This window comes from Pseudopodoces humilis, chromosome 5, assembly GCF_049639895.1.
Source record: "Pseudopodoces humilis isolate 2021_Gansu_Grassland_sample_001 chromosome 5, ASM4963989v1, whole genome shotgun sequence".
Taxonomy (NCBI): Eukaryota; Metazoa; Chordata; class Aves; order Passeriformes; family Paridae; genus Pseudopodoces; species Pseudopodoces humilis.
The window spans coordinates 19,683,968-19,701,564 of NC_142204.1; the positions used below are offsets into that span (position 1 = coordinate 19,683,968).

A 17,597-nucleotide genomic window follows, 5' to 3' on the forward strand; every position below is an offset into this window, starting at 1 on the left:
AGAATCTGTTCAGTTCTGAGCAAAGGCAATTTTAGACATCTTTAAAACTCCACAAGACACTGAGTTAAAATGATCATATGTTCACTAGAAATTATTTAGCTAATTCATTATGATTTCTAAAAGTATTTCCTTAATTTTAATTATGAAGTGTGAGTCAGTGCACAGCATGCATAAAGTTAATGTCCCATTTTTTAACACATATGAAAGTGGCTGATCAATATTATTCAGAAGTGCATCTGTTTCTCCAATATTTGCTCAGGTGGGGGAGAAGAAATACTGTGTCCTCACAGAAAACCACATGAGACTGTACACCATCCAGATCGGGTGCAAGCCCAAGTGTGCTAAAACCATCATCGTGAGTTCACTGCTTCTATTGTGGTAAAAACCAGGAACCCCCTTCCCTGAGCTTCGTCCTCCTCTTAATTCCCGCTGAGCATGTCGAGGCAGCTCCTGGCAGTGCATCTATTGACCCTCACTCTGGACACAGCAGAGGGCTAAAGACTGATGATAGCTGCAGCACAGGGAGGTCCACATGGTGCAGAGGGAGCACAGGTCTGGGAAGGGTAACCCTGTGCTTGTCCCTAGCAGTTCTCCACCTCTCCCTGAGGTGGTGAAGAGCACCTGGGTCCCACCAAGGACTTAGGGTGGCAGCCTGTGTCCTGGTACATTGAGGAGTGTGGTTGCAGACCAGCAGAGCTGATCTGCTGCCAAAAATCAAAGACTTGTTTGGGTTGGAAGGGACCTTAAGCATCATGTAGTTCCAACCACCCTGCCATGGGCAAAAACATCCTCCCCTTGACCAGGTTGCTCAAAGCCCCCTACAACCTCGCCTTGAACTTCCAGGCATGGGGCCCCCCATAACTTCTCTGGGAAATCTGTTCCAGTGCCTCACCACAGTAAAGCATTTCTTCCTCATCCAATATAAACCCACCCTCTTAGTTTGAAGCCATTCCCCCTTTTCCTGTCACTAAAACCCCTTGTAAAAATCTAGGCCTCTCGTTCACCCTGCCTACCACCCCGACCCTCAGCACAGCATTTCTGGGTTTCCAGACCAGGGAGTGCTGCGCGGGTTTCTTTGGCCAGCAGTGCCAGCCGTGCCCAGGAAAAGCCGGGAAGGCCTGCTTCGGGAACGGCGTGTGCCTGGATGGCATCAATGGCACCGGCAGCTGCCAGTGCGAGGAGGGCTTTGCGGGCACGGCCTGCGAGAGCTGCAGCGAGGGAAAATACGGCCCCGGCTGTGACCAAGGTACCGCGCATCCCCCAGCCACAGGGGCTTTGCTAGCCTCATCAGACCTTCAAACCTTCTTCTTTTATCTTCTAGCCATGCTCAGTCTAGATTCTAGAAAGGTACAGCACTTCCAGGGTAATAGGCCAGTCTTAAAAGCATCATTAACCCCTTTTCTTCCCCCCATTTATGGTGTTTTCCCTCTAATCCCTAGGCTGGAGACAGTGTATTCCACGCTGGCACACCACAGATTTAGAAAATAATCCAGCAAGCACAATCCTCTTTAGCACTGCTATTTTTCACTGATTCTTTCCCATTAAAATCCCGTTTCAGACCCTGCATTTAGGAATAGAGGAAAGATAAGCATAGTTTGAATTTAAAGTTATTGCGTAACTGGAAACCAAAAGGCACAAGACAGTGCCTTTCTTCAAACAGCCTAGAGCAGAAGGTGCCACCAGCAGGTGATGTCTGGGCCACCCCTGGTGTCCTTCCAAGGTGTCCCTTGCTGCCCACGCTGCCAGGGACAGTGGCTTCCCCCATCTCTCCCCCAGTGTGCACTTGTGTCCATGGGAAATGCAGCAGCGGGGTGGACGGCGATGGCTCCTGTGACTGTGACATTGGCTGGAGAGGAGTGACGTGTGAGACTGGTGAGTGTCCTGTCTTTTTTGATTTCTGAGGTAAAAAGTGAGCATTTCAGAAAATGGCAGAGCTATCCCAGTGCAGCTTCCCACATGAAGTGAAATATGGGTCACATTCCTGTGCTACGGCAATTAATTACTGTATTATTGGAGAGCCAGCTGAGACACTGCTCACGATACTGAAACACTTACTTAGCTAATCCTCTACCTGTGTCACCCTCTATCTGTCCCAAAAGAATATCCCATTTATTAAAGCTATATGTTTTCCAGAGCAGGATTACCCAGCACATGTTGACCCTCGGATCAAAAGCCTCTCAAATTCTACAAAAAGTTGATTTAGCTATACAGCACCAGATATTAAATTATGTTCTTGTTAATGTGATAAAAAAAATAATTAGCAAATCAATCATTTTGTGCTGGCTTAATACAGCTCTTATATCCAATCAAATTATATTCTATTTAGACATGATTAAAATATATTCAGTAAGTATTGCAAAACTCTAGCTATTATAGTGTGAAATTTTAAAATGTTACAAGCACGTTTATAATAGCATTCAAGATCAGTTTAAAATTTTCCCAGGAAAAAAAATTAGTAATAAGTAGAGTTTTGTAAGAGGGTTGCTATAGTTGCTATGTCTGAGAAAAATTTCAGCTCCTCTAGAAAACCTACCCTTACATAAATCTAATATTATACAAGATTCACCAGAATAAATACAGATAAATGACAACAGATGAAATGTTTTCCTGACAACCTGACACAACTCTTCCTTGTGAGTGAATTTAAGAGGCGTCCACTGATCTATACAGACTCTACTGGTGGAGTCTTTACAGAGACTGAGAGCACAGCTGTCTGGCACAGAACTCAGACTCCAGCTCCACATGGTGGGAACAAAAGACTCTGAGTCTAAAAAGATGTTGACCCAAAAGGTTCTGATCCCTATTTCTTCTTTTTTTTTCCCACTTGCAGAAATCAAAGATGATGCATGTAATGCCTCGTGCCACACCAGTGCTAAGTATGTATGAAATGTACTTATTTAGAGGAGAGGGGAGAAAAAAGCCTTTTGCAAGGCAAAAATCAAGTCCACCTTGCTCATGACTTCTCAACAGCATATCTCACAGAGATAAGGAGAAATGTAAATCTATATATAAATAATAATGTAAATCAAAAGAGAGGGGTAAACCCTCTTTTTCCCAGACGTAGGTCATTCTCTCCCCTGTGTGTTTGTGACCTTCAGTTCATGGTAGCAATATTCTACCAGGCTTTTTTGGCAAAACTACACTCTCCGATTTTCTCATGGGGACCCCACACATTCTGGAATCAAAACTGTGTTTCTGACAGGAGCAGGTTGTTCTTCTCTTGTGTATTTTTCATCCACTGACATACACCTGCAGGTGTGAGGATAGGTGCAGGCATGCAGGAGTAGGGGGCAATGATGAAGTGTGCAGGCTGCATCCCTCCATAAATTGGTTGCACACAAACAGAAACTGTGCACAGCTTTTTTGGGTGAGTAGATATGTAAATTCTGGAGTTCTGCACAAAAGGAAAAAAAAATAGGATACTCAAAGACCAAAACATGGAATTCTAATACCTAAAATAATACATTAATATCACATTTGAAAAGCTTGGTCCAACTAGGTCCATTTTTATGGTTTTAGCTACCTCTTACTGTATGGTTAAAGGCATTGTTATTTCTATGCAACATTACCTTCAGAAACACTGATAAAAACAAGGGCTGTACAAAAGACCTGACCAATTTTTTTTTCCCTCTCTTTTAAATGATGCCTCCCTCCTTTTATTTTATTAGCTGCCTTCTCCTATCAAATGGCACTGCCTATTGCAAGTGTGCAGCTGGGTTTGAGGGGAACGGGACATTCTGCACAGGCAAGTGAACTTTGTTTCTTCCCTTTTGAAAATTAAAAAAAAAAAGAAAAAAGAAACCAAAGAAGAATTCTTGAAGTACTCTCTAGTCACAGTAGAGTTGGTGAGAGATGAGCACTTCCCTATGCACCAGTTAAAAAGCAGGAATTGTTGCCAGTTCCCTCAAAACAAATAGCAGCCCAACAGGTGCGGATTCATAGCAAACAAAGGGCTCCAATTCTCCAAGCTGTGAGGCATTGTGCTGAGGGAGACCAGAGAAAAGGGAACATGCTGTGCACAACCCCAGACCCATTGTTTGCAGAGTAATGAAACCTGGTTTGTGACTTTTACTCCCTTTCCCAACAAAGCCCAGCAGAGAGAGGCCAATTCAGGGTACAATAACACTTCCAGCTATTGGAAGTTGTGTAGTTCTTCCATTTCCTCAGCTTTCTGAACTTGCTCAGATTCCTGGTGTGGTAAAATCCATTTCTTTAGACTAGAGAGATTTAAGAGACCCTCAGAAAGGGAAAATAACACAATGTTAGATGTTCTCCAAAAATCCGGATTATCCAAAACAGACTGCTTACAGCTACAATAATCATAATTAATTATAATTTTTCTTAATTCTTAACTGATTAAAATACTAATGTTTTTCAGAACAGAAATTCATTTTTCTGCTTATTCACAATGGCTGGCAGGGTCCTAATCCCAGATTTTGCCACTTTTACTCTGCCTGCTTTCATTTTCTCTTCTGGCACAAGACAGACAAATCCATTTTAATCTACTGGGGGACAATTCCCCACGTGCAGGAAGAGCTGAGTGACACAGATCACCTGCAGTGACTCTGCACTCACCTTTGCTCCCATATACAAGATTCCTGGGCAAAAGTATTTGCAGAAAAATATTAATTCCCCGGTCTGAAATTGCTGAAACAGAAATTTAGGGTCGTTTGAAGCAAAAATTAAAGTAATTTCAGGCTGATTTGAGTCAGGCTGAAGATCAGACAAGGTTCCCTCCCTGCTCTCATATTGTGAGCATCCAGGTCATCCAGAGTTGGAGAAACAGGATGAGTATCCATCTGAATAAGAACCAGGACTTTCTGTCACAGGAGGGCTAGCTGGTGTTATACCCTAGACCTCCTGCAAGAGAAGCTTTATGATCTGTGTGCAGAAAATATCGTGCTCGGGGAACACTTAAATGGCTATTTAAACTAGAGATGAACACAAACATTCTTGTTTGTGTGTGTTTTGTTGAAATGGGCAGAATTGAAAGACAGAAAGTTACTGAAATTCAGTCCCGGAATTCTAACATTCCAGACTAGAAACATCATTTCAGCTTTCCCCCTTGAAATAATAACAGGTATTAAATAACTGCCACTAGTGAAGTCTGCAGAGTCCTAATTCAGAAAGATTCTGTTCAGAAAATGTTAGTAAATCCCTTTAAAAGATGGAGACAGGTTATCATGAGAAGCAAGAAGCCAGTCCAGCCAGGTTTACTCTCTGCTGTTGTCCCTGTTCAGCTATTGATGCCTGCAAGAGCAGCAATGGGGGCTGTTCCTCCAAGGCAGAGTGCAGGAGAACAACCCCGGGGAACAGAGCCTGTGTCTGCAGCGCCGGGTACACCGGGGATGGGATCGTCTGCATTGGTAAGTACGTGCCCTGTCTCGTGTATCACACAGAGGAAAATCACAGGAGCAAAGTCTCCTGCAGGGGGATGATCCTCCTTCCACTCTGACCCAGAAGCAGCTTGCTGACATTATATCCCCTGATGCCAAAGGCATCTTTTCCTGCCGCGTGGCTGGTACTACTTGGCAAACCATGCACCTGCAGCAGTGTGGTGTGACACCAAATCTTACGAAACAGCATCTACCTCTAGCAAGGATAACCCCATCTCCAGCAGCTTGACACACACACACTCCTCTGACCATCACAAAGACTTTTAGGCAGTGTACCACACCTCCCCAGCTTCTGTTTCAGAAATGCTGTCGGCAGGGCTTTAGCCTCCACCAAGACAGCTGAAGACTTAGACTGAGGTACTAAGTAACTGAGGGAATGAATTTTGTCATAAATCTGCATTCCTTGTATGCTTTACTTAAAATTCATTCTTCTTGGGTTTTCAGAATTACTCTCTCTTTATTACACTGTTTCTGTTTTGTAAAGAAATCAACCCTTGTCTGGTGAACAATGGTGGATGCGATAGAAATGCAGAATGTACACAGACTGGACCTAATCAAGTGAGTACTTTGTTAACGAAGAAAAATAGGCCTAGTCAAGTGTTTATTGTTGGGTGAAGAAAAATTTCCCCATGACAATTTTGTTTTTAAGTAGAAAACTGAATTTCATAACAATTTTGAAATGTGCTTCCCTCAAAAAGGCATTTGAGGGGGAGTGCAGACAAACATGAAAACAAAAATCTATTTCAGTGAAAGAAATCCAAAACTGCAGAGGAAAGCAGTGTTTTGCTATTTCAAGTGGTTGTTTTTCTCCTTTGGGAGGTTTTGATGTGAAAAGCTGCAAGTTTGAAAGTATTATTAGATGATGTTTCTTTTATTGTTATAGAAACTGTCCATGGAAAAAATTCCATTTTAGCCTAGCCCTTCTCCCCTCACAGTTCAAATGTATCCACAAGGAAACAAAACGGCCTAAACCATAGCTCTTGCACAGGGGTTACAACATTCCAGCATCCACTCGCTCCTCTGCTGATCTCTAGATCTCTGGAAGTAGTTAAAATCTGTTTATTTATTCTTCCTTACCTGTGAGAATGCAATTAACATCAGAGTAATAATAACCTCCACTACAAAACCTCAGCACTGCAAAGGCAAATTTATAGGACAGAAATGCATCTGCTTTTTTGGGGGCTTTCACTCATCCATGAGGTATATAAACACTGCTACTAGACTATCTCCCAGTTTTATTTCTGCTGTAGAAATCTCACTGAATTTTCAACATTCTTACATATTAAATTTAAATTCTAATTTGAGAACCATTAAACAGTGAATTGGAGAATATAATTCATTTATTTGCAACTATATTTCATCTTCATGACAACTGCAAATGTGAAATAAAGTAACCAGAACAAAGTGTCAGATGCATTTCCACTGCATGGGATGTTGCCAGTAACACACAATTCCAGATGTGCTTTAAGGGTACTTTTCATCACTTAAAAAAAGCAGGGGAAGGAGAGGGATACAAGGGAAATAACAACCTATGCAAAAAAAAAAAAATTGAGGGAAACAAATTAGGGGTTTAGCCTGTTTTGTCAGCAAGACAAAAATGTGCAGATGTCAGAGGGGTCATTTCAAATCAACAGGACAGCAGAGAGGAGACCAGAGATGGACAGGCAGGGAAAAGACAGATAGAGCCTAATGAAAATTATTACTCCCAGGCTCAGTCTATGGTTACTCATACTGGCCACAAAACTGCTCTGGGAGACATAATGTACTTTTAGCTTAATAAATTGCACATCATATCACAATTAAATTATCTGGGGAAAAAAGTAAACTATGTATTTGCATGCTGAAAAAAAAAAAAATCAGGCATTTTTCAATGCATGCATGTTTTCTGATTTTGCTTTGTAGGCAGTATGTAATTGCCTGAAGGGATATTCTGGAGATGGCAAAACCTGCACATATATCAGTCTGTGTTCACAAGTGAGTATCCATTTAAGGAGACAATTTCAGGTCTCATTATAATCATTACATTTTGGGCGTTGCATGCATTCTAAACTAAGTTAGTTGTGCTAAGAATCAATTTACATTAACTTGGCTAATCTTTGAATATCCTCAGTTCAGTACATGCTTTAGTGCTGTCACTAGGAGAGAAACTAAATATGCAGGAAGGGCTTTTCCTCAACCACAGCCTGGAAATAACAACAAGTGAGGGCCTGGACTCATCACTGAGTCTTAAATAACTCGCTTCAAATCCAATCCAGAGAAAGAGACCCTGGTCTGTAGGGCTAAAACCTAAGTCAGCAAATTATTTGTCACATAGAGTTCCTATAAAAAGACAGCAAAACCATTTCCTTCCACAACACCCAGCCCAGGACATGCCATGGCACTACCCATTCTGTCCCTCACTTGTCACTGCAGGCTGAGAATTAGCCACATTTGTTTAGCACAAGCTGGCTCACACACTGCAAGCCACATTCTGGCAGTCAGTGTGGTTCTCTGCACCAGCTCTACTACTCTGCCTCTTGGCAAGCTGCAGCAGGGACATATCCACTCCCCCATGTACATTAATCCTCCCTGCTCTCAGCACAGTAACAATAATTCTCACCCTCCCAGCCTGGCCTCTCAACTGCCTTTCTCTGACCTTGAAAGGTTGCAGGCATGAAAGAGCAAGGGCGAAAACAGAAGCTGGAAGAAGGGGAGTTTTGAGCCACTGCTCCCTATGATTTTGTATTCTCTTGCTTTTTCCTATGCTATGTTCCAGCAGCTCTGCTTCCACTTGACTAATTAGGCCAGGCTAATTATGTATTAAATTATAAAGATCATCTTGAGGAGCATCACTGTCATACCAGAGGCTAACCTGGCTCCACAATGACCAAATCTCTGTGCAGCAAAGCTTCCCAGGTAGCCAAGGCTGCCAACAGTCTGCCTAAGCCAAGCCAAATCCATAGCAAATCCACCCAAACCCACTTCTTACAGCCAGGCATCTCTCTGACATGTCAGGTCAGGCCTCACTATAGCTCCCAAAGGAGCTTCTGCTCCTTCTCATGGCCCATGGGAAAGGATCCCTGAGATGATCAGCAACAGGAAGGACACCATGAAACAAGTACAAGAAGAGAAAACAAGAAAGCCTCTCAATTTTTCCCATTTTGCTCCCAAGCCCAGGATAGGAACGTATTTGTAAGCCGAGGCGGTAACAGGGGAGCACCTACTTGTGACTGAGCAGAGCTCTGAGCCCCAACATGCTGCTGGGTGAGGAACATCTTGGTTTAGTACAGAGAGATTTCTGGAGGCAGGCAGCTGGCTGAGATGCATCCACTGCTCCAAGCCCAAAGTTGGACTGGGCTGCAGACAGGAAATGTTTTAGAGACAAGGAAAGGCAAGTCCCTGTTACAGCTGACCTAGGCCATCAGACAGTCCTGTGCTAATGCTCCTCCATAAATCCAGGCTCCTGGCACCATCCCAGTGATTTACAGTGTGCAAATAGTTCCCCTTAGACTAAGTCAGAGCTGCATTGGCAGAGAAGCTAAGACTCATCCCTAAGGTGCAGAGTGAGAGTTGCATGCAAATATTTTGCATCCTTACAGCATCATGAACTAAATATATAAGGAGGGAATCAAAACTACATCCTCTGCATAAAAAGAGACTTATTTCTTATAAACCCTAAACACTCTTTAATGTTTGGAAGGAAATACATGCCATCAGATATATTCCAGCAAGATGTGGTTTCAAAAAGATTTTGTGATTAAACCTTTCTAAATTATATAAATAGAGTGGGGGAGTGGGAGGAAGTGGTGAATTGGGATTGTTTTATACACCTGGCAATGAAGGAATTATATATTTTATACTTTGCTCTTACAAGAATAATGGAGGCTGCAGTGAATTTGCTGTCTGTAATGACACTGAGCTGACAGAAAGGACCTGCACCTGCAAACCTAACTACATTGGGGATGGATTTACGTGCCGAGGCAACATCTTCCAGGTAAAGTGCTTCACATGTTTGCTGTTTCCTATTTTTTCTTCACATAATTACCTAATACAATGGTTGAAACACACCACTCTTTTCTTGGACAAAGTTGTATCCCGGAATTTGAAGTCATCCCAATCCAAGAAACCAAGAATAGGAACAGGATGCTGCAAGATAACCTTAACTGCCAAAACAAACAAAAAACCCTGATGGACAATCATTATGACTGCAGTATTAGGGAGGTTTAGGTTTCAAAGAAGCCTGCTGTTTGACAGAGTAAGGTAAGAGCAGAACAGAAGAAATACTGATATGCAGCACTTATTCCAAACCAGGGGTTCCCTTTCTTGTCTGAGTGCTGCATTTGTTTGCACTCCACAAACGTTGCCTCACATTCGCAGCAATGTTACAGATTCTTGTTCTTAATTGCAGGAACTTCTCAGGAACTCCAACACATCTAGGTTTTATTTTCATTTAGAGGTAAGAAAAGGTTGAGTGGCTGGGGTTTGTTGAGGTTTTCATGGGGGGGTTCTCCTCCCTTTTTTTTCTCCAAGATTATAGAGCAGAGAGAAATGGGCAAGAATCTGGTGTGTACCAACTTCCTTCAATGTAATTGGGACTGGATTAGGATTATCAGTCACTAATACTTGAGATGCTCCAATGTAAACTATTAACTGTCACTAAACTGTATTAATGATCTAGAGTATTAATGATAAAGGCCAAGGTCCCAGGGAAAGGTAGGGCCTACAGATTGGGCATAAAACTGAAACTTTCACCAGTTCACAGTCTGAGATGTCAGCACATCTCTCATGAAGCTTGGAGCAAGAACATACCACCCTTTTACTACCCCTTCTGCATCTCCAAATGGCAACAATTTCAGTTGCCTCCCTGAAACATCACAGGGTGCTCTGTGTCTTGCAAGACAGCCAGCATGCAGCCAGCTCTCACTGATTTCTGGAGACTGATGACAGCAATTCTCTGTTTACCAGAAGCCTCAGGGCAGCACAGACCTATATACTGGCATGCTAACCTAAAGACCTATAATCTAGTTTTAGCTTTGTTACCATGATTGACAGCTGGCTCTCAATTTAGCTTATCAGTGGTCATTGCAAAGTGTCTGCAATAGCCCAGGTCCATTTGTACCCCTAAGAGTAATTAATTTAATTCCCTCATCTCCTGTTTTTGCAGAGGGGATAAAGGCATGGCTATAAGACAAAATCTTCTAAAGGGAACTCAATGTGTGGCAGCAGTGGAACTGCAGGCACCACCTTCCCCTCCACAGGGCAGTCCCTGTGTGACTGTGTGACATCCCATGCACTAACTCATTGCTGCTTTTTCCTCTTAAATTTGGCAGGCTTTTTCTATCAGAGATATCTCAGGCCCCGGTCCTTTCACCCTGTTTGTCCCTCACACAGACGTACTGAACAGTGACCCGCAAGTAAGTAAAAGGGTTCAGTAAAAATGAGCTTTCTGCTTCAGAAGTCTTGCTCAGCTGCTTCTCAACCCCTCCATTCCCCACTGCAGGTCAAGGAGTGGATTGCCAAAGGAGTGATGGCTCAAGTGCTCCGGCACCACATGGTGGGTTGTGCCAATCTGCTGTACAAGGACCTGACAGCAATCAGCAACATCACCTCTCTCCATGGTGACCTCATACACATCAGCTACTCCCAGGTAACCAAACATGGACAGACAGGGAACAGAACAGTAAAACACTCTGCTCTCATTCACCTTTTTAAAAACTTCAGTGGTTCCCTTTCCTCCTCTGGTGCACAAAAATAAACTAATTACTTTTAAATAAGATTGTTCAGCTGAAGTGTTCAGCACTTATTTGGTATTCCAAGAGTGGAATTCTACAACCCTTGCTTTGACACAAGCTATTTTATCCTCAGACTCTGGTTTTATGACCATGAGGAAAGTTTGAAAAAGCAAAGGGGAATTTATTAAAGCTGAAAGTACTGTTTGCACAGAACAGAAAGAAAAGGTGGTCTGGGCTCATCAAAGCAGTTCAGCATCAGCCTCACTTTCCCACAAGGTTTCACAGAAAAAAATGGTTTTGTTGCCTTTCCAGAACTCGCTGGTTTTGAACAACAAAGCTGAAATTATACTCAGTGATGCTGTTGGCACAAATGGTGTGATCCATGTCATAAACCAGATTCTGGTCCCTTCACACATGCAGGATTTCCCCCTCAAGAAGGTATGTGCAGCTTATCACCCCTCCCAACTCAGGGGCTTTTCCACAGTCACTGTCAGTTATATAAAATCATATAAGTCAACAAAAAAAAAATACTAAAAAGACCTTATACAAACATTGTGTGACACTGCTGAATAAATTCAATATTGTATTTCAAATTCACTGGAGTTACAGATAAAGAAAGAACAGTACAAGACGATTTTTGCAGAGGGCTTTTACAGCAGCTTTGATTTTATAACAAAAAGTGATTAACAGGGAAAAGCAAGCCCTTATCTGCTTTTTAAATATTGAAAAAATGTATGTCTTAGGTAAATTACTCACTTTTATTTCTTTGTAGGAAAGCCTTGAAATGGTTGCAGCCAAGCATGGGTACATTCTGTTCAGCTCTCTGCTAGAGGTAAGGACACAAATGACAGGAGCCATTGGTCAAAGTTGAAAACAATTTTTTTTGAAGACAAAGGAAACACGAAGCACATGGCATCAGTGTCAGTAGAACCAAAAGGCTCACAGTACAGTACATAGCAACCCTGCTCACCACCAGTCACACTCCCACACAGGTTGGGGGATGTTAAGCAGACCCACAGACACCTTTCCCTTCCCCACTCAGCTCTGTCCTACTGCACATCTGGTTTTTAAAATCAAGGTATTTTCAGGCTGGTGACCAGGCAGCCCATAGGGCACCACACCCCAGTTATACCTGACATTCACCCCACAGGTGGCAGAGCATTAATCTTCTGCCTCAATTTTTGCTGTGTTTTGCTGTGTTGCAGAAAAACAACATGCTTGGGCTGATCAATGATCCCATCCACAAACCCGTCACGCTCTTCTGGCCCACAGACACAGCCATCCGTGGGCTGCCACAGGAGCAGCAGGACTTCCTCTTCAAGAAGTCCAACACCGACAAACTGGTGCAGTACCTCAAATTCCACATTGTCCGTGATGCTGCGGTAAGCCCTCGAGTTTTGGGAGTGTTGCCACAGCTGAAACATGCAAGCCCAGACATGTGCATCTCCTCTTTTCTTTCCCAGGTGTTGGCCTACCAGCTCTCCAGCTCCACCTCACTGAAGACCCTGCAAGGCTCCAACCTCAGCGTGAGCTGTGGGGATAATGGGGAGATCGTAAGTGCTCACTCTGCTGGCACATTTATTCCTCACCCCTGCTGCAGGATCGGCTCCTGCAGACCACACTCTGCCTTTGCACAGCCCTCAGGCCACAGTGGCACCCAAACTTCATTGGTCATCACCTCCACATGCCAAGAGCCACACCAACACATTCAGCAAACTGTATGGTTTGCAGGACTTTTTGGAGCTGTCATTTGCTCTGTTGCAAGATGCTATTTCTTCAAAACAGCTCTCATTTACTTTGAAATACCAGCACACTAACTTCTACAATACAAGTGCAAAACCACTAAGATCAGCCTGGTTTTGAGCCCCATGAATGCAGCATCTGCATGCAAACTCTGGTGTGTAAGCACTTGCAAGCTAAGGTTTCAGGCCTGATAAACCAGAACAGTGTTGCTTTTCTCTTTGCAAATATATCAGATCACACCTGGCAAGCATCTAAGTCTAAATACACATAAGATAAACCTGCAAACACGGGACTGGCATATTCTGTCCTCTTCAGAAAAAAAAGATCTCATAGAATCATAAAATGGTTTGGGTTGGAAGAACCTTGAAGATCGTCTTGTTCCAACCCCCCTGCTATGAACAGTGACGCCTTGCACGAGACCAGGTTGCTCAAAATCCCATTCAACCTGGCTGTGAACACTTACAAGGATGGGGTGTCAACAGCTCTCTGGGCAACTTCTTCCAGTGTCTCACCAACATCACAGTAAGGATTTTCTTCCCAATATCCAATCTAAACCCAGCTTAAAGCCATTACCCATTGTCTTACTATTACATACATTACATTACACATGCCCTTGCTAAAAATGTTCCAACTCTCACATATCCCCACTTTGGCACTAGAAAGTGCTCTAGGGTCTCCCTGAAGCCTTCTCTTCTCCCAGGTGAACAGCCCCAGCTCTCTTAGCCTGTCTTCATAGGAGAAGTGCTCCAAAGCTCTGAGTACCTTCATGGCCCTCCTCTGGACTTGCTCCAAAGTGTCCACATCCTTCCTATGCTGGGAAGCCCAGAGCTGGACACAGTACTCCAGACACACATCTGCCCATAGGAAGAGAGGCCCCAAAACTGGGTTAGAGCCCCTATAGCCATCAGTTTTATTTACAGGATAGTTTGACATACCACCTTTCCCCAAGAGCACTCCTACAGAGAGCAGGAACCCAAGGAGGAGCAGCTCATGACTTGCCACGTTCCCCTCTCCCAGGGCGCCCTTTTCCTGAACGACGGGCAGTGCAAGGTGGTGCAGAGGCAGCTGGAGTTTGAGGGGGGCATCGCCTACGGGATCAACTGCCTGCTGACAGAGCCCAGCCTGGGGGGACGCTGCGACAGCTTCTTCACCATGGAGTTCATGGTTAGCACCCCTTTTGGTCCCTCACCCTGACAACAACACAGCCCAGGGCCAATGTCCTCCTCCACTGGGGTAACTCTCCCTGCAGCTCAGGTACTCCTGTGAGTCAAGCCCAGCTGCTGCACTGGTTAGAGACAAATTAAGTGCAGCACAATGCTTCAGAGATGCACAGCATGCTTCATGTGGATAAATCTTCTATCCACATGAAGCAGCACACAGGACAAGTGGGTCTGCTTAAGACCATAAAAAAAAAAAAAATGCAAGCAAAAATTTGAGCAAGGACAAATCTTTCTGTCATGGTTTTAAATTAGTGGAAGTTCAAACTACTTGTTTGTCCTTAGAGATCACATTTACAAAGTTCCCTATTAAAAAAGAACAGCACTGCTACTCCAGCAGCACAGGGTATGAAGGACACAAGATAGAGAACTGTCTATTCTGTCTCAGTCTCTGACATTTTTTGTTTTTAACACACCTGAACAGGCATTGTTGGTGTGGAGGAAGTTTCCTCTATGAACTTTGTTTCTCCAGAGTTTTCTATAATTTTTTTAAGTGCAATAAGCTTTACCTTTTCTCTGCTTATCTTTTCTGCTCTCATAAACAGACTTTTTGTCCAAGTCAAATGGCCTTTTGTAGCCATTATTTTAATATATCTTTTTTTTTTCCCTTTTCCAGGGGCATTGTGCTAGCTGTTTCAGTAACACAAAATGCCCTCCAGGGACAAAACCAAAGGTAAAACATTCAAATCTCACATGTAAGCAGTCTAATATGCTCTTCTCTGTACTTCAAACCAGCAAACCAGAAGTTTCTAGAATAAATAAAAAGAGAACCTTTGACAGTGCTATCACATTATTAAGTGACAAAGCTGTCCCTGAGCAAACACCCAGGCGCTGGTGGTGGGGGATGCTTGTTGGTCTCACACAGCATCCACTGTAAAAGTGCTTCAGCTGACTCCAGAGCAGCCCCTGCACTCTCAGGAATGGTGCTTAGCATGTCAGGAATCAGAGAGGGTGGGGGTCTCACACCCACACTCTTCACACATCATATTTTGATTCAATGTACATCAGAAATTACAATTGAAAGAGAAAAAAAACCAAACTCCATGCAGCACTCATTTTCCTGTGCTCTCCCTCTCCTCTCTCTGTGCTGACACGTGTGACATGCAGGAAAGGATCCACGCGTGCACCTACGAGTCCTACGGGCTGCGGAGGGATGGTTGCCGTAGGAACTGCTCCATCGTCATCCACATAGCCAAGTGCTGCAAGGGCTACTTCGGGCCAGACTGCCAAGGTAGGATTCCCACCCACATGGCCATCCTGTGCCCTCCCCTTCCCCAGTACAGCTGTGTAAGGTAAAGTTTTGTCCAGCAGGCAAAACTGGGACAATTGGGATAAGGGGCATGAGGAGACCAGCTGCAAGATGAGGGAAACTTGGTTGCAAGAGCTGAAGAACACAAAGTGTTAACTGCTTCTTCAATTCAGCTTTCCTCCTCACATTTAGAGCAAGTTTTAAACTCCATAGCAGTAGCAGGTGAGCGCTACAGAGTGTAAAGGCTGTCCTGCTGAGCAGATCACCAGGCTCAGGTTCACACAGCCACACCAGCACACACCTGAGGACCAGAGCATGATTGCTCAGCCACAGGCAAGTGCACTCATCATGGAGCAAGCTCAGAAGTTGTAGTTCTGAACAGATGGAGATGATCTGGGAGGCTCCATCTCAGCAGTTTGTTAGCAGACACTTCCAAACCATTCTCCTTCACCTGCCAGCCCTGTAGGGCACACAGGGTCACGATCCAGGTCAGGATCTCTGCTGGCAGGTAAGTCCAGCCACACATAGCCCTGCCAGCTTGCTCTGACGCGGTTTCACAGATAGACACGTGCAGACCCCATGCAATTTTGGCCAGCTCAGCCTGAGCTGCCCTTTGTGGTCACTCTGTCAGCACACAGATCCATAGAGAAAAGCAAGAGAGGCTCAATTTGGGCAGTGCCATTCACAGATGGGTCTGAATGAGCAAGCAGCCAGATAACAGCATCTACAAGTCAGGGCTGGAAAGATCCTCAGCACCTTTCTGATAGGAGCTGTGGAATTGTGTCAAGGAATTCAGAACATGGGGCTCACAGTAGTCATAAGTGTCACAGCCACTTTAACACACCCCAAGAAAGGTGCATTTACAGGCATTCCCCGCTCAGTGATTTTTACAGAACACTAGATAACCAACACTGACAATGAATAAACCTGTACCTGAGCTAAAGAGCCACTTTTCTTTTTCAACCTTTCAGCTTGCCCAGGGGGCCCAGAGACCCCATGCAACGGCCACGGCTCCTGTGATGACGGATACACGGGGACAGGGGAGTGCCGCTGCCACGGCGGCTTCAACGGGACCTCGTGTGAGCTGTGTTTGCCAGGCAGATACGGCTTCACCTGCAGGCGTACGTTGGAGTTCCCTTTCCATATCAATGCCTATGCCAAGGCTAAACTATTCTAAGTAAGCCAAGGAATGCTTCCCTCTTAACAACAGTGTTTTTCCTGGGTGCCTCCTCAGGCCAGGGGATGGCACAAGGTCTGAGAAGGGAGGAGGAGAAGAGGGGGTGCAGAGGCTGCATAGCTGCATAGTCTGCACAGCACCTCCTGTTCTTACACAGTACATCAGCAACACAACAGAAGCAGGGCCTCCAGCAACAAGTGGGTTTAGCTACAGCACAGCTTTCTCCTCCATCCCCAAAAAGCTTAAGATGGCATTTTAGCAACATGGTTCCTCAAGGAATGCGGGAGGCCGAGGCCATGCACTACTTCTGCAGAGAAGAAAAAGGACACCAAGATGAGGGCTGTTTGCAAAGAGGGACAGCCAAGCAACTGCTCACAAAATCCACCTCTCTGTGGCTTTAAATGTAAACTAGGTGGGAGCAAGATTAATATCTCCCTTTAAACTTAAATGTTTTCCTGGCATAAGGCCTTCAGATAAGAAGTTCCCACATTAATGCTTCCATCCTAACCCAATGCCCCTGTACTGCTCCTGAGGCACGTAGGATGGAGGGTACGGGCAAGACTCCACTGCAATGTGCAGATCAATACTCTTTTTCAGTTTCAGAGGCACATTGAACTTATGCCAATTATAAAATCATAGGAACACAGGATAACTCAGATTGGAAGGGGTTTCAGAAGGTCTCTAGTCCAATCCCTTCTCAAAACAGGGTCAGTTCTGAGCTCATGTTCCAGGACTTGAAAACCTCCAAGGATGATGATTGCTCAACCACTCTGGAAAGTCTGACCCTCTGCTTGACTGGCCTCATGGTGAAATACCATGAAGTTAGACACATCTAAATTATTTCTGGATAATACTGTATCTAAACTGGCAAGATGATGTCTCTCCAGAGAAAGACTTTCCCACTCTGCAAGTGACCCCTGTGTTTCTTTTCCAGCTTGTGAATGCAAGAACAACGGGCAGTGTGATGAAGGATACTCAGGGACAGGACGATGCTTCTGTGAAACAGGATGGACTGGCCGGCTGTGTGAAACCAAGCTAGGTCTGCCTGCTCTCACCAGACTCTGTCCATATGGGTTGAAACTACTCACAGTTCAAAAGGTTTCC

General features: G+C 44.3%; 1 protein-coding gene across 4 annotated transcripts in view; it reads left to right on the plus strand.

The window, feature by feature from the left end:
* Positions 1-17,597, plus strand: part of STAB2 (stabilin 2) — a 72,749-nt gene that overhangs the window by 45,804 nt on the left and 9,348 nt on the right. For all 4 annotated transcript variants that reach the window (XR_015772506.1, XM_014256836.2, XM_088055338.1 and 1 more), the window contains exons 35-55: positions 260-355; positions 1,051-1,246; positions 1,777-1,872; positions 2,831-2,876; positions 3,669-3,745; positions 5,241-5,366; positions 5,881-5,954; positions 7,299-7,370; positions 9,250-9,369; positions 9,784-9,831; positions 10,706-10,789; positions 10,876-11,022; positions 11,420-11,545; positions 11,880-11,939; positions 12,313-12,489; positions 12,571-12,660; positions 13,868-14,014; positions 14,684-14,740; positions 15,175-15,298; positions 16,288-16,437; positions 17,428-17,532. Coding sequence is in view for 3 of the 4 variants with exons in the window: in XM_014256836.2 (XP_014112311.2) it covers positions 260-355; positions 1,051-1,246; positions 1,777-1,872; positions 2,831-2,876; positions 3,669-3,745; positions 5,241-5,366; positions 5,881-5,954; positions 7,299-7,370; positions 9,250-9,369; positions 9,784-9,831; positions 10,706-10,789; positions 10,876-11,022; positions 11,420-11,545; positions 11,880-11,939; positions 12,313-12,489; positions 12,571-12,660; positions 13,868-14,014; positions 14,684-14,740; positions 15,175-15,298; positions 16,288-16,437; positions 17,428-17,532 (2,218 nt within the window). In the remaining variant the exon portion in view is untranslated. The remainder of the gene's footprint in view (positions 1-259; positions 356-1,050; positions 1,247-1,776; positions 1,873-2,830; positions 2,877-3,668; positions 3,746-5,240; positions 5,367-5,880; positions 5,955-7,298; positions 7,371-9,249; positions 9,370-9,783; positions 9,832-10,705; positions 10,790-10,875; positions 11,023-11,419; positions 11,546-11,879; positions 11,940-12,312; positions 12,490-12,570; positions 12,661-13,867; positions 14,015-14,683; positions 14,741-15,174; positions 15,299-16,287; positions 16,438-17,427; positions 17,533-17,597) is intronic.